The sequence below is a fragment of the Protopterus annectens genome, chromosome 4.part0, assembly GCF_019279795.1.
Source record: "Protopterus annectens isolate FY-2018-M chromosome 4.part0, PAN1.0, whole genome shotgun sequence".
Classification (NCBI taxonomy): Eukaryota; Metazoa; Chordata; order Ceratodontiformes; family Protopteridae; genus Protopterus; species Protopterus annectens.
In genome coordinates, this window is record NC_056733.1 from 1,995,761,860 (window position 1) to 1,995,788,052 (window position 26,193).

At 39.7% G+C, this 26,193-nt stretch overlaps 1 protein-coding gene across 1 annotated transcript in view; it reads left to right on the forward strand.

Annotated features, from left to right (window-relative positions):
• The first annotated feature begins 5,088 nt into the window (after positions 1-5,088).
• The window catches only part of LOC122800093 (serotransferrin-A-like), a 276,007-nt gene continuing 254,902 nt past the window's right edge, over positions 5,089-26,193 (forward strand). Inside the window, exons 1-2 of the mRNA XM_044069617.1 lie at positions 5,089-5,236; positions 11,878-12,047. Of these exons, the coding sequence (XP_043925552.1) occupies positions 5,191-5,236; positions 11,878-12,047 (216 nt within the window). The 5' untranslated portion in view covers positions 5,089-5,190. The remainder of the gene's footprint in view (positions 5,237-11,877; positions 12,048-26,193) is intronic.

The window sequence follows — 26,193 nt, forward strand, 5'->3', positions numbered from 1 at the left end:
TGATATGAATGAACACTTCCACAGAGTTTAGAGTTAAAGCAGTGGAACAGAATATGATTAGCAGATAGCATCTGCAAAAGGAACAGCATCAGAACCACTAGATCTAAGGATTTAAATTTTGCTTGTGAGATAAATAAAAGATGTTGGTGAGATATGTGGTTTCAGGGGATCCCTGTGCAATTGAACAGAATCCCCATCCATGTAAAGTAGAGTCCATCCTTAACCTTATTTAAGTGTAACATTGGCCAATGTTTGGGAAATTAAAAATTCACCCTGGTTGTGGCCCCCATGTCTCTGATAGACATAAGCAGACAATCATTTCTCTACACATTACCTCTAGAAATGTCCTAACATATTCCCTCCTAACAAATGCCCATGATAAGGAACTGGTGGTCATTAGCCTAGTATATATCTGTGAACCATTGAATCTGTAACAGCTGTCATTGCTTTTTGATAAGGTTGGCTTATGAACAATGATAGGATGGGCTGAATGAATAGGAATCCTTAGTGGCCAATGGAAGCTTTATGGGAGACATAGGGCAGTCTGGTCTCTCAATGGAAATGTCAGTAGACACTAGTCACTGACTAAGACCGGAAAGGTATGTACCACTTAACAATGGCAAGCCTGGCGAGTAGTATTGGCTGATAGTACTTGCGTCAGATTCATGACAGGCTATGTGGGAGGTAAAGAGCACTGTTTGCTGATGATGGGATGAGAATGAGGTCAGCAGTACAGATTTCTAACAATAAGAGGTGGGGGGACAGAAATATTACAAACACTAAAGGGGTATAGGCAAGGTTGGGGAAGCTGCCAGGCTGTCATGGGTGTGTCAGTTTTACCTGGACTGCATAAGAGGACTGAAGCATCCTTTAGCACATCTGTGGGTTAGCAGAGATCTCCTAGTTTTGCTTGTTGCATTTCATGGACTGATTGTTGCTTCTAAAGAATATACATACCAGCTTTTTAGGCATACTTTGCCATCCCCCTCTTTTTCAATGGCAGTTGGGTCTCAAACATTAAACTTTTTTCTGATATGTATATGTAAGAGTACTTTATATACCACTCGAGCAGTGGTGGAACATATAAGACTGCAGCAGGTTAACATGTTGGAGTTGCAGTTTTCTAGATAATTGTGCATTATACATAATTTCTAGATAATGCAAACAGCATTCATTGTTACACAGACTCAGCTATGTTGTGAAAGGGCATGTGGGCAAGGACGTGCAATATAGCTGCCAGTATGTCCACCTCTGTCATACAGTTTGCTGGGAATATTCCTTCTCTACATTGCATTTCAATGTCCCTGGGTGCTCCATGCCAATTTATACATCTGTTATCAGTTGATTTAGCATTTTGAGTCATTTTAAAAATTATGAGAAGCAGTCAGGACATCAATGGCCACTTGCACAATTCAGAATTAGCACATGGTATCTGCATTGCTGCTTTTGGAGCAATTCCTTGCACTCAGTTTGAACAGCTTTGGAATCTGGCCCCCATAGTCTCCACTGGAAAGAAAAAAGTTATATATGTTACTTCCAGCACCTTCTGAAGGAAGAAAACCCCACAGAAGCTGTACTACCATAGATGCAGTCTACGATGAAAGAAGATGATGAGCCTACCTTAGAAGTAAGAACTGTACGAAGGAAAATGAAGTCAGGGAAAGCAGCAGGCTTAGATGAGATCACAGCAGATATGATGTTGGGCGAGTTAGGAGAGAAGTGGCTTCAGAGGGTATTCCCAACTGACTGGAGAATAAGCACTCTAGTGCCAGTGTACAAGAGGAAATGGGGCATTCACAACTGTGGGAAGTACAGAGGTGTCAGACTTGTGTCACACTGCATGAGTTATGGACAGGAGGACTAATAAGTGAATATGCAGAGCAGTAGAAAGTAAGATGGGGCATGAGCAGTTTGGATTCAGAAAAGGCTGCAGCACAACTGACCCAATGTTTGCATTCAGAACTTCAGCAAAGGATAGGGAAATATAATGCAGAACTGAAGGCACATAGGATGAAACTGAGTACAGATAAGACAGTTGTAATAGCAGCAAATGGAGGAAATCAGAAGAGGCTAAGAATTGAGATAGATGGGGAATATAGAGGAACAGACTAATCGCTTTAAGTACCTGGGGGTAGTTGAGGAGAGGGTAAGTCTGGATGAGGAGATCAAAACTAGAATCAGAGGGGATGCAGCCATCTAGCACAGAGTACCAGGTATAATGTGTTTCAGAAGAATGCCAAAGAAGCTAAAAATAAGGTGTTCAAAATAGTGGTGCAACCAGTACTACAGTATGGTACAGAAACCTGGGCAGTAAAGACAGATCAGTTAAGGAAGCTAGAGGTGATGGTGATGAACACTGTGGAAGAGATGAAGAAATGCAGACATTGGAACAGAAACCCAAGTAGCTCCAATTGCACATGTGCAGCAAAGCAGAAAGCAATCTGGTGAAGAAGATTTCGGATAGAACAGGAAGAAGACAAGAGGAAGCAAGGATGTCCAGCAAAGCCATGGATGAACTATGTAAGAGAAGACCTGTGGCAGTCAGGCAGAACTGAAAAAGGTGGAGAGTGGACCTGAATCAAGAGGGATATCAACATTTGACATGGTACTCTGACTCCATGTAGAAAAAAGGGAAAAGAGGGGTCAATGGTGAAGATTGATGATGATGATGAAGATGATGATGATGATGTGCTTTACAGCTGATGTGCCACAACACAGTTTACAAATTAGAGCTGACTTGTTACAGCAAACAAGAAAGTTGTCAAAATTTGAAATTGTTAGTGCGCACAATCAAAATAATCCAAATAACACAGAAAGGAACCTTATAAATATGTTTTGAGGAGTTACTTGATGACTGAAGGTCTATAAAGACAAATGGAGTGAGAAAAAGTCCAACATGTGACATACAATAGACATCCAGTAGTCCTAATAACACATCTGCATAGTAGCCATTAGACCTAAATGCAATAAAAAGCATCTTACCTCTCAGTGGTAATGTTTGCTTTCCTAGCAGGTTTAAAGAATGTCTGGTACTGCTGAGTGACCATTACTGTGGGCCTTCATCCTCTACTGTTTCATTGCAACAGTTCTTGCATCTTGGCAAATGGACTCGCCTCTCTTTTTGCTTCCTGTTGATTTGCTATGTGTACTTTTATTCTGCAGTCATTTGCCATACAGCATTATTTGTATTATGATGATACTATATGGATTTATACCATTCAATGTGTCTTTATAATAACTCTTTATAAGTAGATGTCTGCAATTAATCATGTATTCCTTGCATTTACCATACCCAGCTTCATCAAAAATATTTCATGTGGCCAGCCCAACTACATCACTATGACATTATCAAAAGCTTGACAGCATTGCTTGATTGCTACTTGAATGTATTTGCCATTCCATTTTTATATATAACTCTTCTTGTCAGACTGTGTTATATGTACACTGTTTCTGTGTTCTCCAGGATAAGTCACTTATTAAATGTGTCAGTTTGTGACAGTATCTGTTTAGAACTATTTTACATAAATACAGACATTTCATATGACTAACAGACTTTGAAGAGCATATGTAGGAAGGTGTATTACTTTATAACAAACTGAATATGCTTGCACCAACATTTATTTCATTAGTGCAGTCCGACACAATCATGTTTAATTTGGTAAAAGTACAAATAGCATCATATTTAAATAACTTTATTATCTTCTGTAGCAGATGGAGTTTTAAAGAAATATGGGACATTTTATTAGTTATAAGCATTAATAAGCAATATGAATGAAGCTCTAGTAAACTAAATGAAACTTTAAAAAAGTTGGCAAGCGAATGTACATAATTACACTGTAGACAATTGAACATTTGGTCCATTTATATAGATGTTAATGGCAACTCAAACCAGGATGTGAGCCTAGTCTCAGTGATATACGTTACCTTTGCAGATATCCAGCTGTTCATGTACTTTGTAGTGAGAGGCACAGAGTGGCCAGAAAGAGAATGCCCACAAAAAAAAAAAAAAAAAAAAAATGTCCAGGAGAGCAGACAAAAGTTTAGAGTACTTACTTTTAACATATACTATATATATATATATATATATATATATATATATATATATATATATATATATATATATATATATATATATATATATCTTTAAAGCCTCTGAAGTTATTACAGTGCTGTGGTTTATTTTAATCAGTTGTCCCTTACCTGCGTATATTGTTAAACTGGGATGTCCCAGTCTAACTGTTTACTAAGCTATTGTGGTTTGTATAAACCACATTTTTTTGCTTTCCTATGATTGCTTTATGAATTTTCACAAGTGCACACGGAGCTGTGAAATTCCTTTCCATTATACTCCATATGTTTCTGGTACTGAGTTTTTACCAGCTCATTATTTTTTTCCTGACAAAATATTTTAGTTAGTAAAGCGATGGAAATTTCAGCTGAAGTAAAGGTAAAACTGTCATATCTGAAATGTTATGCACAATGCTTTCCCAGCACATCTTAAATTTTGTTGGTTTTACACTGACACATGATACTTGAATCAGTCTTCTTATTTTGTTAGTAGGTATGAAACAAGTGTTGTATCTGAGGAATGCTAGCTTGCCAAATGTACAAAACTAAATTCTACGTTTTTTATGATCATTTAACAAAGCAGACAAGTTACAGAATGTGTTCGAGTGTGTGTGTGTGTGTGTGTGTGTGTGTGTGTGTGTGTGTGTGTGTGTGTGTGTGTGTAGGGGTATTAGTTACAGAGTACTTATTTATGCCATAAGGAAGAAAGAAAATAGCGCAACAGAAATGTTGACTAAAATTGCTATCTGTAATGATATGAATAGCTAACAAAAGAAATTTAACAGGAAAGGTTAATGTTAGCCACAATAATTTTTTAACTGTTTGCTATAATGATTATCACAAGTCTATAAAGTGGGAAATTCCCTTTAAGCTCTTATTCCAAAAAGCCAGGACAGAGGTAAACACAACTCAAGTCACCAGGCAGGAGATAAAGTTAGCTGTTGTGAAACGGGACAGCAAACACTGAGAGGTCACTTTTTTTGCTAACACAGCTATTCTAAGGCAGTATAAAAGGTGGACAGAATGCATTCCAGTAGGCGTCTGTCATACACCTGACCAGTGAAGCCCAGCTTACCTCTTCAGTAACCCTTTTTCAGCCCTTCAGGGCAATCCCTAGTCAAGATGATGAAACAAGCCTTCTTCACGCTGCTGTTCTGTTCATTTCTAGGTAAGTGACTGGTACTAACATTTCAATGTAAATATTTAGTATCATCTTTAAGTTTTTCTAGTGGTAAATTTAAGTTATATCATTTACTTGCAGAGTCTTTAATTAAAAAAATGCAAAAAAAGTTAAAAAATTGAGAGCAACCTGTTCTTAAAAATAATTAGGTTCTCCATTGTATTATTGCAAAACATGGGACATTTCATATCATGCATGTTCTGGCTGGATATTTAGTGATAAAATGTAGATTTCAGATAATTTCTACCAGTGATGCACCATATCTGATGTGGTTTGTGATTTGTGCAGTGAATTAGATATTAGGTGAGAAGAATCATGTGATCACTGAACACATTACAGACACCAGCACATCTCATTACTTGAATATTACATCAGAAGAACCATGTGATCATTGAAGATGTTACAGACACTAGCACATCTGATTACTTGAAAATGTGAAAGTATGTAACAAACTGGTTTATGGTCTGAAGTACCACCAGGGTAACACATTGCATAGAACTCTGGGGATTTGGCATGTTAAATTTCTTCTAAGGAGGGGTGAAAAAATGAAATGCTTTACAGAAAAAATGCAAATTGCTTTATTATGTATGATCTGTAGTCTGTATTCTTAAAGTACCTGCATTTAAGAATAATGAACACTTACAACATTTAATTTTGTGGACATTGCACATTATTCATACATACTGGGATATTGCCGCTTACTTTTTTTGCGGTGAATATCTCTGCATATACTGCTTAGTATCTCACTGGCTCTCTGCAAAGTTTTGGTAGATTAATAATGAATTTTAAGGTATCACTCGAGATTGAATACTCCTTCCTCTTTTGTGACTGTCATTGCTCTTCACAAGCTTGTCTCCTAAGTGCAGGCTTTTTTATATAGCACTTCTCAGTTGTGGTACATGCTAAACAATTTCTTTTTTTTTTTTTACTTTATCTGCTAAAATAGCTACCCTGTTTTGGATCTCACTGGCATTTTCATAAAAAGATATATTTTCTTCCAGCTAGCATGAAATATAATTCATAATGACAGTAAATGGGACTGTTACAGAAACAATCACTGAAGTTTTACATTTTCTGCATGCCTGTTGACAAATGGAGATCCAGTGGGTGCTTTAGCAATGTTTTCTGACCTCTTTCAGTTAGAAACCAGTTCATTACTTTGCCTCTACTTTCAAAATGTCTGTTTCATTTACATGTCTTCTGTGTGGAATAGTATGGAAGGCTTCTGTAAAATTCTGGTAGGACTCCATGAATGCTCCCCTCCCATCACACATTTAAAATATACACATTTTAACATAACTATCACTTGGTAAATGCATGTCATCTTAGAAGAGGTACAGATTGAGTGAAGTGATACTACGTTCATTATTTTAAAGCAGTTGTCCTATTTAATTCTTTACCTGTTATTTTTAAAGTAGTGTTACTATGGTGTTCTTCATCACTGAAGGACACTGCCTATAATATAGGTCAAGGCAGGCTGCTATCTATGTGGGCTTTTAGGATGAAAGAATGGTGCTGCGGTAGCGTTGTCGCCTCATAGCAAGACATTGTCCCATTTGATTCTCAGCTAGAGCGTCTTCTGTGTGGAGGCATACGTGAATGGGGCGTGCCTTCGTTGAAGGCTGTGCATCAGGGCTGGTAACCTGGAACGTAAAAATCCACTACCAATCATTAGCGGACCGGAGTTCTGCTGTGGCGACCCCTAACCGGGAAAAGCCGAAAGGGACAAACAAACAAACAAACAAGCCAGTCCCTTAGACTCATCCTTCCTCTGTTTTGTAGAAGTGAGTGGCCAATGCCATTGCAGTCATGTCTCATTTTTTGCTCTTCATATATGATGGCTACTCATATCATAGGTTTGTAGGTTCATAGGTGTGTACTAGGCTAATGGCCCTGGGGCCTTTATAAGCCTAACCATAGGATTACCCTGGCATAGTGCCACCCGACCTTAGTTCCCAGTGCCTCTGTCGAGTAGAGCCACTGGAGTTATCCCTGGGGTGAATTTTCTGTTTCCCATCCACTCTTTAAGATTTCTCTTGAAAAGGGTCAGCGAGGTGCTCTGCTTGACATGTATGGGAAGTCTGTTCCATACCATGGGCAGTCTCTGGGTTATGAACCTGTCCCTCCAGCATGTTCTGTTAATTGTAGTAATGAGGTTGAGGTCTCTGGAATGTGCGGTGCAGAGGGATTGGGATTTCTTTAGATGTAGCATTTCTAACAGAGCTGGGTCAGACATGGCTTTGTAAGTCAAGCAGAGATCGCCTCTAAGTAGGTGATATGAGACAGAGAATAGTTGGACTTTTTTGAGTTTGTCCATATAGGACAAGTGTTTAAGGCCTAGGATCCTCTTTGTGAGGTACTTTTGCTGCCTCTCCAGTTGTTGCAGGTGTCTAGTGAGATACATGCCAAATGAGGCATTGTACTTGATGATTGGCCTAATGAGGGAAGAGTAGAGGGAGACAATGACCTCTTTCTTCCTGGATGCAAAACCCTTAGTAATGAGATGTGCCACATAGAAGGACTTTCTGACCACAGTGGCAATGTGGTGATCAAAAGAGAGGTTGCTGTCAACCTGTGTTCTCAGATCTCTTATAATGCCTTCTCTGTTCAGTGGACTACCATCAATATGGTAATTCATGGGAACCAGGTTTTTCTCAAAGGGGATGACAACACATTTTTTGGCATTGAGCTTAAGGCCATGGTTCTGACACCAGTCATTGGTCTCAGTGAGGCCATTCTTTAGGATGTCAACATCACTTGGGGAATTAATAATAGCTCCCAACTTGTAATTGTCTGCAAACTTTGTCAGCCAGAGTCCCTTCGTGTTGGCCTGAACATCAGAGAAGTAGATTCCAAACAGGAGAGGACCCAGGACTGAATCCTGTGGGACTCCACTCATGACTAGTCAGCAGTCTGACTTGGAGTCAGCTACTTTCACACTGTGGGTTCTATCTGTGAGCCATTTTGCAACCCACCTAGTGATATAGGGGTTGATGCCAAGCTTAATGAGTTTTTCTATGATTCCTGAGTGGGGAATGGTATCAAAAGCCTTGGCCAGATCAAGGTAGGCTGTATGAACCACCTTGCCTTCATCCACAGCTCTGGTGATTGACTCAAAGAAGTCGAACAAGTTGAGCAGGCATGATCTACCCTTCACCAAACCAAACTGTGTGGGATCCGGAGTTTGGAGATTCCCTATATCCTTGTTTATTAGGTCCATGATGATGCGTTCCATAGCTTTGCATATCAGACTCATCATGCTAATGGGGTGATAGTTTCTAGGGTCTGTAGTCGCTCCTCCTTTGTGGAAAGGGATGACTGTAGCAGTGCGCCATTCAGTAGGGACAAAGCCTGAGGTGAGGCTGTGATTGAACAGGGCACACAGGTGAAGTGCCAGTTCACTCTGTAGTTCATGTAGAAATAACCCAGGGATATTGTCAGGTCACATAGAAGCTGTATTCTTGGCCTTGAACAGTGCTGTTTTAACCTGTGCAGCAGTAGTACTGGGTGCTTGGCAGTCTACTGGTATTGTGATTGATCCTTTGGGGAGGGGGTTGGCACTGAATCTGTTGGCCAGTATACTGACAATATCTGTTGGCTTGGTATAGGAGGTACCAAATCTGGGTATTGCCGTGGAGATTTTTTACATAACTATAGAAGGCCTTGTGGTTGTCTTTACTATCTGCTGTAGTTCTGTTTTCATAGCTAGCTTTAGAGGATTTGATGAAGTATCATAACTTTTTGTTGAGGCTGATAAGGGAGTTTTTTGCAGTCTTGGGACTTCACCTTATTCTGTATCAGTTTCCACTTTCTGTTGTACAGTTTGTTTATGGCCCACCAGAACAGTTTGTTTATGGACCACCAGATTGGCTTCCTTTTTTTTTGAGGAGAGCATCTTGGTTCTATTTTGTATGGCGAGATACATGCATTTGTGTATGCTAGCAGTTTCTTTAGAACTCTGAATTTCGTAAGTGGACTAATATCATAGATCTCGGTCCTTAGCTCTAATATGTAGACCCAGCATGTAGTTCATTCCTGATACTTTTTTCCAGGGTGTTTTGTATTCCACTGTTCTTACTTGATAAACTTCATAAAATATTTAGATTGCTATAGTACTGTTGTTCATTCAAAATGGCTCACTACTCTTCCTTTACAGACTATTTCCTTTGCAGGAACGTTCTCTTCTAAGTCTGGATGACTGTAATGGTGATTGAAAATCTTCACCTGGGATATGTGAGGAAAATCTACATAATGGGCATTGGGGATATTATTAGTCAAGCAGTACTGGGTAAGGTAGCTGAGCTAAAGGTGTCTTTTACTGTAAGCTTAGTAAGAACCTATGCATATATGTGTTGTTGTTTGTATTGTTTAGAATGTTTGCTGTAACCGGACTGTATAACCGTTTATATATATATATATATATATATATATATATATATATATATATACATACACACACACACACATACAGAAACACATTGACTGATGATCTAGAAATCATACATACTTCACCTGTTTGCAGCTCTGTCTTTATTGAACAAAACTATAGAGTTCATTCCTGCTAACTGAGCTATATCATGTTACCGTTAGCTACCTACAATTATGTACAATGTCTGAAGAGCTTTGATAATAATGAGTACATGCTGAATTTCTCTACTGTTCAAGCGCAGTTATGAACGCTATAGCCACAAATGTGGCACATTATCTGTGAAAAATATTTAAATTGAATAAAGGAGAACTTTTAGGTAAGATAAAATAGAGCTTCAGGTTCTTCTGCAAAGTTTCACAGGAACAGTGATTTAATGATAACTTCTTTGCAGTGCTGACATGTTTCCTGAAGAAGTCTAACTTAAATGTTCAACTCACAAGCTAAAGGTTTGGAGTAGCGAAAAGAATTTTGTGTTTTAAGGCAAGCAAGTTTACATGTAAAGCTACAAAACGCAAAGTATATTGGGTTACAGTGATGCAGGAATGAAAACCAATGTGCATGGATTTAAATAAAAGACAATGATGGAAGCCTGTGAACATGAGTTAGAGAAGAGGCAGCTCTGATTAGGGCTGAGAGATGTAGACAGGTAAGATGACCAGGAAACCTACAAAAAACTAACGGTTCTCTTTTCCTCTTTGGATAGTAGGTATAAGGCAATAATAAAGATGAAAAGGGAAAGAGCTGGGATAATCATTCCAGATTACCTTAAAGAGGGGGAGGGTTAAGAGGTAGAAATGTGGAAAAACATACTATTAGTTGGTTAAAACAGAAGAGAAAGGTATTAGAAGTAGAGAAATAGAAATCACTGTTTTTTCACACATTTAATGAGACTTCACTTGAAATTCTTTCTGTGATTCTACAATGCATAATCAAGAAGAGAGAAATTAAAATGATGCATTAAATGCATATGTCTCATAAAGAGATATTATTGAACCTGTAATACATACACCCCAAGGGGGAGCAGAGAAACATAACAAATGTATCTCATAGGATTTTGCAAGACCACTTGGAAGTAACATATCTCAAGGTAGGACATCAGTGGGAGCAAGGGATGCACAATCTGGAAACACTGAGCCAGCTCAGTGGAATTGTCATGATGCATGTTGTGACGGAAAATGAGAGCACAGCACACAAATAAAACAGTCTTTCTGAGTGAATAGTGAAAAAGCAACAGTAACACTCACATAGCCAAAGAAATGTCATATAGCAAATCTAGGAAAGGTGGGGGGGAGGCTTTTATTGCCTAAAGTCAACATCTGATCCAGTAGGGTAGAAAATGTACAGATGTCATAGAACACTGATATCATAGTTTTTATTTCCCTATATTAGAGTCAACAAAGATGCTGCCTCAACATTGCTTACATACTCAGGCTGAACATTAAAAGTTTTAACATAGAGACACCCTTGAATATTGCAGCAAATGCAGTAAACTCTCAGTTAAACAGCACCTATGGTAATTGGTAGATGTTGGATAACTGTAGCTTCTGGTTGCTTGAGAGTTACTATTAAAATAGGCCTGACTAATACTGTACCCCATACTATAGGAATTTATTCCTATTGTCCTTTTTAAAACTCTAAAACTCTAAAAACCTAAGGCATGTTTCTTGGGGGGGACGACGACAGAAAGTGCAACACATGGAAATTGTACTGTATTTCTTTGATTTCTTTTTGCGAGTTGCTTGAGTTCCGGTTAACTGAGAGTTTACTGTGATGTACTTTCAGGAGTAAGATGAAAGTGTCAGTTAACACCATTCTTAAAACATCACAATGGTTTTAAAAATGTATTAAGCACATCAACCTGTCTCTCAGCAGTAATTTTACAGTACTGGTCTAGTTGAATGACTTGCTTAAAGTCGCACATTATGCAAACAGAATTAAACCCATGAGTACAAAATGACTTCCATTACAAGCTCACAGCTGTAATCTCCTGTACTGTGCTACCAGTCTTAAGGAAGGCAAAACAAACAGGCAAACATCATAAGGCTGCCCTGAATGCAAACGTCCCATATGAATTTAAAGTAAATTATATATCTTGGAATCATTGGGGCATCTCAATTAAAAAAATCTAGAATTGGTATGCATTGCTACAGCTAAGAACCGAAATGACTAATGCAGATTTTTTCATTATTCTTCTGTTTAGTATGCCTTAATGCTGACCAGCAGACGCCCCTTCGATTTTGCTTAAAGTCAAGCAGTGAAATGGAAAAATGCAGGGAACTAAAACATGCAATAGAACATGATGTGCAAGGGGTACCTAGTATTGCCTGTGTCCAAAGAAGTAATACCAAGGAGTGTATTGATGCAGTGAAAGTAAGTATACCATAACTTTTGTTGTAAAAAGTAACTATAGTAAAGAGAAGTGCCCCTCCACAGTTGTAATTTTAACGTGGTAACATGTTTTGTTGGTGAGATTAATGTAAAAAGTGTTATTTCTGAAGGCAAGACCATAACACTATTATAAAAGCATGCTTGTGTTTATTACATTGAACTCGATTTATTAGTTGTTACTGAAAACAGAATAAGGCTGTTTTTTTTTCAATAAACATTTTTTATTGTTTTTCACAACCATATTACAAATTCACACACTATGTACAATATTTACAAAATGCTTCCATAGGTTAACTTCACATTATATGTCAATCTCATATATTGGTCATAAGTACAGTACTAATAATCAAAAAAAGAAAAAAGAGAGAAAGAAAAAAAAAGAAAACCCACAATAACAAATCAAGCCAACGAACTGTATTGTCTCTACCTCTTATATCTAATCTAAGATTAATTTTACCTTGTACTCTAAGTCCCAAGAAAAAGTGGATAGGCACCTCTACGCCAACACAATATTGAAAATTTGCTCCCATATTTTGATATTGTTGATATTTTTCTTATGGTCGCTTATTAAGAGTTTATGCGCTAAGATATGTTGTATAGCCATCAATCTGAAATTTCCCCACGATGTCTGGTCTGGGTTCAACCCATTTTTGGCTATATATAATTTCATTAATAAACAAATATTCATAATTACGATCCTTTTTGATTTTCCTAGATTCTCCGGGGGAATATGAAGAATCATAAACTCCCAAGAGAGTGTTGAGTTTTGGTAGCCCATTTAGAATAAGGCTGTTTTACCGAAGCAAGATTCGTCAACACTTGTTTCTATGTAATTCACCGAAAGTATTTTTCATGAAACATAACTGTTTTCTTTAACTGAAAAGAAAATCTTTGGGGGCAAAAATGGCAGCATACCTCCTATGCAGGGGGAGGGGAAGATACCCAGCCCCCCAGCACCACCTATTTTATATTGGTCTATATTAGAACACCGAACATTCAAAATGTTGAGTGTTCTAATATCGAACCCTATGAATCGAAAATTTAAAACATCAAACATTCAGAACAGCAAATTTTTTTCCTAGGAAAAAACTCGCTGTTCCAAAACACATACACACAACACAAGCAAACAAACAGCAATCCACACACATACACCTAAACTCTAACACCTAACCCTACACTAAACTATACATACACCACTAACTATCCACTTACCTTAACTCAAACCCTAACCCTAAGGTCCATCACTATTGCACAGTCACCTCACCCGCGCCCTAACCCTAACTCACCTACCCCGCCCTAATCCTCATGTCCACACAATCGCAAACTTACCTGACCCTCGCCCTAACCCTAACTCACCTAACCCGCCCTAACCCTCACATCCACACAATCATACACTTACCTGAACCCGACCCGTAACTTTCCACCACAGCGCTGAAAATACCGAAGCAACAGAAAAGGACAACCAAATTCTTTCCCTAGGAAAAAATTTGGTTTTCTGTTTCTTCAATATTTTCAGCGTTCACTGAAAATGGGTCGATATTAGAACACTCGAAATTTTGAACGTTCGGTGTTCTAATATAGACCCTTTTATATAATAAGATGTCACTGCACCTTGTGGGTGAGGGACAGTATTTAATTGTTGCGTAGATCTCAAAATACTGGAACTGTCAGCCATGTGCTCTATCACACAGAAAGACAAACATACAGATATATAAACATGCACAGATACATGCATATATACATACATACATACATATACATATATACAGAAAAAACACATAGGTACTTAGATACTTACTAGGCTATTGATCCATGGAGATCTTCAGAAGAGTAGCCATTCATTCTAAAGAAGTTTTTTTTAACCGTTGTACATGAATAACCTTTATATATATCTTGTATATGAGCCCTTGTATTTTAGGTACAAATAACCCAGACCCAGACAGACATTTACATGTTACCCTTTTCCATAAGGGATAAGGGTGCTAAATTAGGGGTGAACATGTGTTTTCCCATCCATTTGTCCCAATTACATCTGAATAGAGAGAAGTGCTTTGTTTTTTGTAGAGAAGAAGACAGTGCCCGAGAAGTGGCATTCTCAGTGATAGATATCTATCCTTCCAACATGTTTTATTTATGTTGCAGTAGAGATTAAACTCTTTTGAGCAGGTGATTATGCCACTATTGGACTTGCAGATGAGCAGTAGGTTTGAAAGGATGGGGTTAGTTGAGGCTGTGTAAGCAAGGTAGTGATTATCCTTTAATAACCTATAAGGTTCTGACAAGAATATAGCTTTTATGGATTAAGCCTTTGATTTTCTTGTACAGAGAGAGACACACAAGCAGACACACACACACACACACACACACACACACACACACACACACACACACACACACACACACACACACACACACACACACACACACACAAAACTGAAAATTTAGTTTTCCTCCAGTAAGCAATCATAGTCTTAGCCAAAAAACAAAATCATTTGCTAAGCTAAATTCATCTGTTTAAAACTGTTCTAATAATATGCATTCAGTAAATTAAATAATACAAGATAATGGTAAAAATACTACAGTCAAAAATACTTTATATTTTTTTTTATAAGTACATCTGACTATGACCTTACCCAACCTGATAATGTTATATAAAAACTGGACTTTATCAGGAAAACAGTATAACAATTTGACTTTTATATAATCATTGGCAGTGCCAGAACAAGTGATTGTAGTTTCACAAACAGCCGTTATAAAAGGGATTCATGAATATATAGTGAACAGTATTTTTCCGATTGACAAAACCTAAACAAATATTGCTGAAAGCCATTTTCACTGAACAATTTATTAATCTTTTTTTAGTTCTCTGTACCTCACATGTGGGAGGAGATTCCCAGCACCCCCAACTTATACATACACTCCACTATCACATAACAATGGTGAAAAGTGAAAAGATCAATGATCGTTGAATGCTGCTTTCAGCACTATATCATTGTAGATGTTGACCATTGGATATGTCACTGTCGATTCTTCTCACATTCCCTATAAAATGCACCCAACTGAATAACATTTTGTAGTCGAAGGAGAACTTCCTTGAGAGTCTGTCAGAAAAAAAAAAGTTTTATTGAGCTTTGCTTAAAAAAAGCAGACTGAACTGATGTGTGTATACATAGTTTTAACAGGATAATATGATTTGTATAATAGCATTCTGTACTGTTATCTTAATGCTTAATGCCCAGATAAATGTTGGCACAGAGACTAATGAGACAGAAAAAGCAAGCATTCATTAATGTGGAATTGGTTATATTTATACAAACTACTTGGAAGGCTCCTCATTTAGTTCATAGGTTCATAGGAAGGTACTAGGCTATCTGCCTGAGGGCATTTATAAGCCTAGCCAGAATGTGTCGGCTTTCGCCACCCCATTGATTAATTAACTGATCCTCTGTCAAGCAGAGCCAATGAAGTGATCCCAGGGGTGTATTTTCTGTTACCCATCCACTCGTCAAGGTTTCTCTTGAAGAGTGTTAGTGAGGGGCTCTGCCTGATGTCATTTGTAATTTTGTTCCAAAGCATGGGGAGTCTCTGTGACAGGAATCTATCCTTCCAGCATGTTCTATTTATTGTTGTGGTGAGGTTTAGCTTACTAGAGCGCGTGGTTCACAGTGACTTGGATTTCTTTAGGTGGAGCATGTCCATCAGTTCTGAGTTGGACATGGCTTTGTAAGTCAGGCAGACATCACCTCTGAGTAAGCGATATGCCACTGAGTACAGCCAGAGTTTTTTCAGTCCGGCTGCATAGGACATATGCTTGAGACCAGTAATCCTCTTGGTGAGGTACTTTTGTGGTCTTTCCAGCTGTTGGAAGTGTCTTGTGAGGTACATCCCAAATGAGGCATTGTACTCTATGATGGGTCTAATGAGTGATGAGTAGAGGGGCACTATAACCTCTTTATTTCTAGATGAAAACCCTTTAGTAATTAGATGGGCTCAGGGTTGCCAGACGTCCCTATTTGGGCAGGACTGTCCCAAGATCAGCAGCCTGATCCCGAGTCCCGCACTGCCAGTTTAAATCCAGGGCAGCCTCCACTTTGTTTTTTTTTTTTTTGATTGGCCCGTATACCTGCATATGGGCCAATCAAAAATCGCTAAACAAGGAGCTTCCGCATTAAACACAAGAAGCTCTGTGTTTAGCGATTTTTGATTGGCCCATATACCGGGCCAATCAAAACATCGCAAAACAGAGCTACTTCTGTTTAATGCGGAACTGCGATGTTCCGCATTAAACAGAAGTAGCTCCGTGTTTAGTGATTTTTGATTGGCCCGTATACCGATATACAGGCCAATCAAAATATTGCAAAACAGAGCTACTTCTGTCTAATGCGGAACTGCGATGTTTCGCATTAAACAGAAGTAGCTCTGTGTTTATTTATTTTTGATTGGCTCAGGCCTCTGATGTTCCGCATTAAAGATGTGGAAGACCTTTTTTTTTTTTAGTCTTCACTTTGTCCCTACCTGGCCAGTTGGAAATCTGGCAACCCTGGATGGGCTACATAGAAGGATTTCCTAACTACTTTGGCAATATGATTGTCGAAGGAGAGATTACTATCTACCTGGGTCCCCAAATCTCTTATTACCTCTTCTGTATTAAGGGGACTGCCACCTATGTGGTAATTCGTGGGCGTTTTGTTTTTCCCAAACAGGATGACTATGCATTTTTTGGCATTTAGCTTGAGGCCATGACTTTGACACCAGGTGTCCATCTCAGTAAGGCCCTTTTGGAGGATGTCACTGTCAGCTGGAGAGTCAATTATGGCTCCCAGTTTGCAGTCATCGGCGAACTTGGTTAGCCATAGTCCTGCTGTGTTTGCCTGTACTTCTGAGAAGTATATGCTGAACAGCAGGGGTCCCAGGACTGAGCCTTGTGGGACACCATTTGTGACTGGTTTAGAGTCGGACATGAAGCCTGCTATTCTTACCATGGGAGTTCTGTCTGTAAGCCAGTTGACAACCCATCTCATGACGTAGGGGTTTATGTTCAGGCTGGTGAGTTTTTCTGTAATAGCCGAGTGGGGAATGGTGTTGAAAGCCTTGGCGAGGTCAAGGTAGGCTGTGTGAGCCACCTTTCCCTCATCTATTGCCTTGGTGACTGTCTCGAAGAAGTCAACCAGGTTCAGTAGGCATGATCTGCCCTTAACAAAGCCAAACTGGATCAGATCAAGTGTTTGGAGGTTCCCAATGTCTTTGTTAATGAGCTCCATGATGATGCGTTCCATAGCCTTGCAGACCAGGCTAGTCAGGCTTATGGGGTGATAGTTACCAGGGTCAGTTGTGACCCCTCCTTTGTGGAGAGGAATAACCATTGCTGTGCGCCATTCTATGGGCACGTAGCCTGTGGAGAGGATGAGGTTGAACAGCATGTTTAGGTGGGGGGTTATTTCGTTCTGTAGTTCATGCAAGATGCAGCCTGGGACACCATCTGGTCCCATTGACACTGTGTTTTTGGCTTTTGAAAGGGCTGTTTTCACCTGTGCATCTGTGATTTTTGGGACACTATACTTTTCCGATATTGTTGTGGGCCCTTTTGGAGGTGAGAGGGGGGTGAAGTTTGCACTGAATCTATCTGCCAGGATGTTGGCAATATCAGTAGGTTCAGTATATTTTGTGCTATTTTGCACTAGTTCAGTGCATATCTGCAAGTTGCCACTTAGATTCTTAACATAGCTAAAGAAGGCTTTGTGGTTATCTTTTGAATCCTTAGCTATTTTTCTTTTGAAGTTAGCTTTGGATGATTTCATGAGGGACCTCAGTTTCTTACTGATACTGATCAAGGATGTCTTTCCTTCTTGGGATTTGCTTTTTTTCTGAACTAGTTTCCTCCTTCTATTGTATAGCCTGTTTATTGCAGGGGCCCACCAAACTGGTTTCCTTCTCTTAGAGGAGTGAGTGTTGGTTTTGCTAGGGATGGCACGATCCATGCATCCTTGTAGGTGCTCATAGAGTGCATTTGTAAAGGTTTCTGCATCTTGGGCAGCGTTAACCTTTAGCGTGGGGGCTGTGAAACTTATCAACTCTGTCTTAAGTAAGGTGAAGTTTGTTTTAGAAAAGGTTTTTACTGTGGTTTCCTTAGTTGGGGGTGGTGGTGGGGTGTGGAGATCCAGAGTGATTAGTTTATGGTCTGATCTGACCAGTGACGGGTTGACCTCTGGTGTGGAACACCTGACGCTCATATTGGTGATGACCAGGTCCAATATGTTTTCACCTCTGGTAGGGGAGTTTACCAACTGATCCAGGACATTTGAGTTGATGAATTCCAGGATGTGCTGGGCCTGGGAGTTTGTACTCAAGTAGTTTTCCCAGTGAATGGTAGGGTAATTGAAATCGCCCAATATCAGGGTTTTCGGTAGGACCTTTATGTTTTCCAGTGTCTCCAGAAAAGTGGAGTGGTGGTCCTGGGTCATGGAGGGTGATCTGTAGCAGGCCACAATTTGCATTGCAGATTTGCCTGATGTTAGTTGCACATGGATGATTTCAGAGGTATCATGCTGCGCCACTAAACTGGAGGTGTGGGTATCCTTGATGAATATGAATACACCCCCTCCTTTTGTGTTTCGGTCCGTGTTCTGTGGCCGAAATGTGTGGTATGAGTTGTAGCCCAGTAGTGCTGGGGTGCTTTCTGGAGCCTTGAACCAGATTTCAGTTACTGCACAGATGTCAACATTCTCCATACTGAGGAGTGCTTCAAGCGAGTGCATTTTAAGATTTAAACTCATGGCATTGAGTAGCATAACCCTCAGTTTTGTTAATTGTGCTGTTTACAGAGGTGGGTTTGACTTTTGAGCCTTGCCTAAAAAAGGCACTATGGGGGTAGCAAGAGCCTTGGCCAGTATTACACTTTCATATGTATTGTTTCCTTTGGTGATGTTTCATTATGTATTCTTGTAAGAAAAACAAAAATTGGTATCAATATATGGTTTTGGAAAACAATAAACCCTAAAATATTGCATTCTGCAGTGTGATTGTTCAGTGACAGTTCAGATAGTAAACAGTCATAATCATCATTCAAGTCAGTGTTCCTCTTTTCCCCTTTTTACATGGGGACATGTAGCATCAAATATCACTACCTCTATCAGTTCAGCAGTACCGCCCTACATCACTCAGCCGTTATGCCCTACATCCCTCAGCCGTTATGCCCTACATCCCTCAACCGTTCTGCCCTACATCACTCAACCGTTATGCCCTACATCCCTCAGCCGTTATGCCCTACATCCCTCAGCCGTTCTGCCCTACATCACTCAGCCGTTATGCCATACATCACTCAGCCGTTATGCCCTACATCACTCAGCCATTCTGCCCTACATCCCTCAGCCGTTTTGCCCTACATCACTCAGCCATTATGCCCTACATCCCTCAGCCATTCTGCCCTACATCACTCAGCCGTTATGCCCTACATCCCTCAGCCGTTCTGCCCTACATCACTCAGCCGTTATGCCATACATCACTCAGCCGTTATGCCCTACATCACTCAGCCATTCTGCCCTACATCCCTCAGCCGTTTTGCCCTACATCACTCAGCTGTTATGCCCTACATCACTCAGCCATTATGCCCTACATCCCTCAGCCATTCTGCCCTACATCACTCAGCCGTTATGCCCTACATCACTCAGCCATTAAGCCCTACATCACTCAGCCGTTATGCCCTACATCCCTCAGCCGTTTTGCCCTACATCACTCAGCTGTTATGCCCTACATCCCTCAGCCATTCTGCCCTACATCACTCAGCCGTTATGCCCTACATCACTCAGCCGTTATGCCCTACATCACTCAGCCGTTATGCCCTACATCACTCAGCCGTTATGCCCTACTGTTATAGTCTTTTCTAATGCAATCCATCCCTTGGCTGGATGTCTTTGTCTCCTTTTGCCTTATTTCTGTCTGTTCCATATCTGCTTTACCAAATTGTATTCTGTTTGCCTGCCCATGTGACTGAACCATTGTAATCTGCTCCCATTGACCTTGTCTGCAATTTGGGTTACTTTGGCTTCTACTCTGATCTCTTCATTTCTGTGCCAACAGTGTGCATTCTACTACCCATCACAGGCATGTCATTTCCATTCCTTCAAGCTTCCTCAGCTTTCTGCCTTCACTTTTTCTGTGCCATATTGAAGCAGTGATCACACAATTGTTTTGTAAACCTTACTTTTCAGTTTCTTTGGCATTCTTTTCTCACACAGAAACTCCTGACATGTTATACGATTTGACTGCAACACCCCATTTCTAGCTTTGACTTCTTCATTCAGACTTCCTTTTCCTTAACCATATTTCACAGATACATAAAACTGTTACTCCATTCCACTATTTCCCTTCTTGGTAAGTTTTCAGCTTCTTCTGATTCCCTCATTTGCTGTTATGACCATTGTCTTGTTTGCACTCAGTTTCTTCCAATGTACCTTCAGTTTTGCATTCTAGTCTCCAATCATTTGCTGAGAGTCTGTTTATAGTAACACATCAGTAAACATTGGGAAGGCAAAATCAAAGTAAATTGTGTGTGTGTGTGTGTGGGGGGGGGGGGGTGTACATATAGTAGCAATGATCATATATACTTTTCCTTTTTCACTTGGTTAAACAAAACACTGACTATGTGTTTGAATAATGGTACTATAAGGGAACGTGTGTTTATTGCCCTCGTGTTTAGGGTTTGGGTGGGGTTGGGGGAAGGGTTAGCACACATGAGTAGGTTGTTTCAGGGTGATGCTAAGCATTTCAGTGAATTTTTGCATTGACACTTAAATAACAGCTTAAGTGCTATGATAGTCCTGTTATGCTTCCACACAGAACTGCACTGGGACTCAATTAACAAGTTTATGATTTCAATAAAGCTATAGGGGTGTTACTCTAATGGAATAAAGGCAGCAAAAATGCTAACAGTTTCAAATGGTGTAACACACTTGGGCTACCACACACAATACATGACAGTCAACTCAGAACTGCTCCTACTGACTTCTTTAATGACTGAATTATAACATGTTATCACACAAACAGCAATTGAAATCCATGTATTAAAAAAGCATGCTAGTGTTTCTATGATCATAAGCCGGTTTATTATGTGTTCTAGAAATTAGTGATAAAATTCACATACAAATTTCTTTCCATCCATTTCTCAAACACATACTGAACTGGTTATGATTGAAGATTCAGTCATAATTCTCTATATTTGTATTTTTTTAACTAGGTAAGTCAGCCAGTAATTGAATGCCAGATCTGTCTGTAAAAAGGCTGGTATTCTGTCAGACTTGGTGCAGAAGAGGGATCAGGTGTGTTTTACAGAAATCTGGTTGGATCCCAATTTTGGTCCCATACATGTGGCCCTGATTTCTGCCAGATTTTCTGTTATGCAACATCCTAGGCTTGAGTGAGTTGTTGTTGATGTAGCCATTATTTGCTGTTCTACTTTGATTTTGAATCAAGTAAATGTTGGATCAACCTTGAGCATTGGAAACACATTTGGTTATCTTACCATCTATTGCCCCCCCTTATAGTGTATGGCTACTCCTATTCAAATTCATGGATCATCTTATCTCTTTATTTTTGAATTTTCTCTGCTAGCTTATCCTGAATGATTTCAGTATTAGGGTTGGTGAAGTATCTGTATCCTTTGTTATGTAATTCCTCTGCATTATGAAGTTTTTTTGGGTTTATACAAGACGTTTCTACAGTTGTACATTCTGATGGACGTATGATTGACTGATTCTCCCTGGTGGTGTGAAAATTCATGATTTTATGGTTAAACAAGTCGGTGGTGCAGCGGTAGCATTGTTGCCTCACAGAAGAGTTTCTCCCGTTCGATTCTCGGCTGGAGTGCGGGGAGTGCCTTCTGTGTGGAGTCTGCATGTCCTCCCCGCGGTTGGATGGGCATTCGAAAGACATGCGTAAATGGTCATACCTTCGTTGAAGGTTGGACGTCGAACTGGCACCTCGGCGTTCATGAAAATCTGCTGCCAATCATTAGCGAACCGGAGTTCCGCTGTGGCGACCCCTAACCGGGAAAAGCCGAAAGACAAACAACAACAACATGGTTAAACAAATTATCTGGTCTGACTACTTCATCTTACAATTTATGGTTGACCTTGTCTTCTAGGAGCCTCCTGGCATTGGTCAGTTTTTTTAAGAAGTAGTGCTTTTTTTTTCTAAACTCAAGTTAACACAAACATGTTTTTCTCAGACCCCCTGCATGGTGTGCTTATTCCATCCCATCAGCAGATGATCAGTATTTACTTTAAACTTAATGTCCATCTCTTTGTCTACTTTTAACACTTGATACAGCTCACACTGACAGGGTCTATTTTTTTGCCATATTAATTACCATCTCATAACATTAATTATATATTTGTTATTTATTTATTTATTTATTTATTTTTTGAAGTTGATCAGGTTTTATGTAGCAATCATTCAGTCTTCAGTGATGTTCCTTGAGAAATTATACCTAGCTAAAGTGCTACTGACCTGGAGGGACTAGAGTATGCCTGCTACTAGGCTTTAACATGGCTCTTGACCAGATGGCCACAGGCCATGTTCATCTAGTTTCCCTGGTTCCTGATTAGCCTTGATATGGCCTGGCTCCTAGTGAATTCAGTATAGCGGGACATAGACTGGAGCGAGGGCAGTGACAGTCTAGTCTACTGGAGGACAAGCTTGCTCTGGAGACTCAGTTTTGAGTACTAGACAGAGATTAATTGTAAAAAAACATGTTTATCTTACCTGAGTGATCTCTGATGCAGCAAATTATCTGGCTGCCCTGTTAAGAGTTTTTGGCAAGCTTCATAAACCTGAATATCTAGCTATTCAAAGGTCGTTATCTTCTCATAAATGTGAAGTAGCTGTAAGAAAGTTTGCTGCCAGATTGCCCTTGTTAGACCTTTACTGCAAAATATTGATAATATAGAATTTTCTATGGGTCATTGGGAGAAGATTACATAGACTTTGCTATGGGTCAGTGGGACAGGACTATTCAGTTGGAATGAATAGAAGTTGCCATTCCTGATACTGATTACCTCAGCTCAGTGATTTCCAGCATGCACACTACCATTTAGCATCTATATCATAATATCGACAGCTTAGGTTGTCGAATCCAAAAACATTGACACCTAAGCATCGAAAGCTAACAATAGCAAATGGCCACATCATCAAATTCTTTCCTCGGGAAAGACTTCTGGTGACCATCTGTAAACAAAATAAACAAACCCACCCAAACATAGTGGGGGGCTTCAGCCCCCACACCCCCCTAACTAAATATACTAACTCCGAGATTGCTCTACATTGGGGAAAGGGCAAATCCCAGAAAATGGCCACGCAAATTCTTTCCCGAGGAAAGAATTAGATGATGTGGCCATTCGCTATTGTAAGCATCCGACACTTGGGTGTCCATGATTAAGTTTTCGACATCCTAAGCTGTCAACAATACAATAGAAACCCACTATTTATCCATTGGACAGTTTGTGGCAGCATCCTTAGAGGTCATTGGTACCGTTTTCTTCCAGATTGTCACTACCCAGTCCTTTTTTACTTCTAATTGTCACTATCCAACTTGAGGAGACTTTTTTCTGTTGCAAATAAAGGAGGTTTTAGTTATCCTCATTTATAAAATGTTTGGTTTAGACTCTGTCAAGCTAGACAGCTGCTGCCCAGTCTCACATTTCCTTTGTTGTTAAGATTCTTGAAAAAGTAGTAAAACTTCAGCTGGAATCCTGCTTAAGTAAATGTGGCATTACTGATCCATATCAGTCTGGATTTTAGATGAGACACAGCAATGAGCTGGTGTTACTAAAGATCTTCTTGTAGTGAGAGGTCATTGTCACTATTCTGTTCTGGTCCTTCCTCAATCTGTTTATTTATTTACATTTTTTGACCGGGAGTGTCCGACTGGACGTAGGTCCATTTTCAGTGGAGGCCCGAGGTGAAAAGCTCCACAGTTAAAATAAACAGACAGTAGTTACATTGGATTACATAGTGATTAACATAGCAATTAATTACAAACATATTTAGATAAAGAACATAGTACATCAGTAAACAACTAGAATCTTTATCTGCGAAGTACATAACAGACATTAACAAATGTTACATTAAGAAGTTCCTGCTGTATAAGTACTAAGCTTATGAGCATCTGAGCTTGCTATAATCAAGGTAGTTAGTGGGGTGGAAAGAAAAGTAGTGGTTGGATGAGGTGGGTGATATTAGAGTGGGAGTTGCATGGGCATAGCCAGCATGTTTTTAGGTGCGCTTTTAGTAAAGTTTTGAAGTGGGTGCATGATGGTACGGAGGTAATTGTGGGTGGAAGGGAGTTCCATAATTTGGCTATGGTGCAAGAGAATAGTGCTTCACCAGCAGAGTTATTGGCTTTAGTGATCTGCAAGTGATTTTTGTTGCTGGATCTTAGTGGTCTGGTGGTGCGATAGGGTTGGAGTAGATTCTGGAGGGATGGGGCATTTAGTGGATGGTTTACTAGTTTGTGGGTGAGTGAGAGTTGATACCATTGAAGGAGGTGAGGGAGTTCAAGCCAGCCCAGTTCAGCAAGTGAGAGACAGTGGTGACTATGGTAGCATGCCCCTGTGGTGAATATGGCAATTTTGTTGTAGCAGATCTCTAGCTTGTTTAGATCGCATTTGTTAACTTTTTTATATTTGTTAAGTTGTTAACTTTTGATTTGGTGCATCATGCCATCCTTTTGGACTGTTTAAAAAAACTGCTGTGGTATCTCTGGCATTATTCTGGGCTTTTTGCCTCCTTCCTTTCTGGATACTCCCAGAGGGTGATATCTGGGAGTTCATTCATCTTTCCCCACCTACTGAATTGCAGCTTCCATAGGGTTCTCTTCTTTATCCTTTGCTTTTTGTGGCTTACTTGTTGCCATCAGGAAATGTTATTCATTTGAGAGGTCAGCAAAATTCCTGCTACACTGATGACATAGTGGTTTACTCATTATTTCCCGAGGACTCTGTGTCTGCTCTTAATCACTTGGTTCAGGACTTGGAATTAATCCATGATTATCAGCTGCAGATGAATCCATGTATTGCTGTTGCAATGTTTGCGCATGTCTAACTCCAGATTCTTCTATGCCTGTCTTATCTCTGTATATTTACTACTGTGGCGACAAGCTGCCTTTTGTGTGTAAAGTGTGTGAACTAGGAGAGATTATTGATGACTAATACTTAAATAACAAGTTTTTAGTTGTTTTCACGTCACTGCCTTTCCATTTTTGGAACATCATCTTTTTTTAAGCACTTAATTTCACCTAATGACTTTATCATTGCACTACATGCACTTGCCTCCTCTTATCTGGACTCTACTGCAATGCCTTATAGCCAGGGTTGTCAAACTCAGAACTTGTTCATTTATAACTAGTGCAAACTCCTCAGCCTGGATGCTGACTAAAGTTTATAGTTTTCTTCATAGATTACCAATCCTGTGGAGTTTGCAATGGCTGCCAGTCAAGCAGCAGATAATTCTTAATGTCTTGTCTTAGTCATTTTAGTCCTTCTTGGTTTGAGTCTGCCTTACTTTCAAGAGTTTCTGTCCTCATGTAGACCTATCAGACCTTTTACTTTATGCATCACATGGTATTTTAGTTGTCTCATCCTGTAACCTAGAATCTTCTGGTTTTAGCTATTAAGGCCCTTACATGTGGAGTTTGCTTCCTGGATGGGCTGCAAGAGTTCCTGCTTTGGCTGCATTTAAGAGATAACTTAATCTTTGACTGATGCCCTCTGTTTGGCTTTCGAAATTATTATGCCATGGGATTAGTGGAGGGTAGGAAGAACTGCACCTCATGCTCAGCTGTGATTGCCAGTGAAGCAGGTATAGAAAATACAAGGGATGAGTTGGTAAGGGCAGCTTTGACAAGCAGTGTTATATGGGACTGTACATTGAGGCATGCACTTGTGCTAGATTGCATGATGGCTTCTGTGGAGATGCTGGGATAAGGTTTAATGGAAAGACTAGCTAAATCCATTGCAGAAATCCCACTTCTTCAGCTAGGCCATGACTCACCTCCTCATAAAAATGCTGTACATGGACAAGCTAAATGGATGATAGTAATGAGCATAGACAAGGTGGGAATGAAGGATGTTGGGAA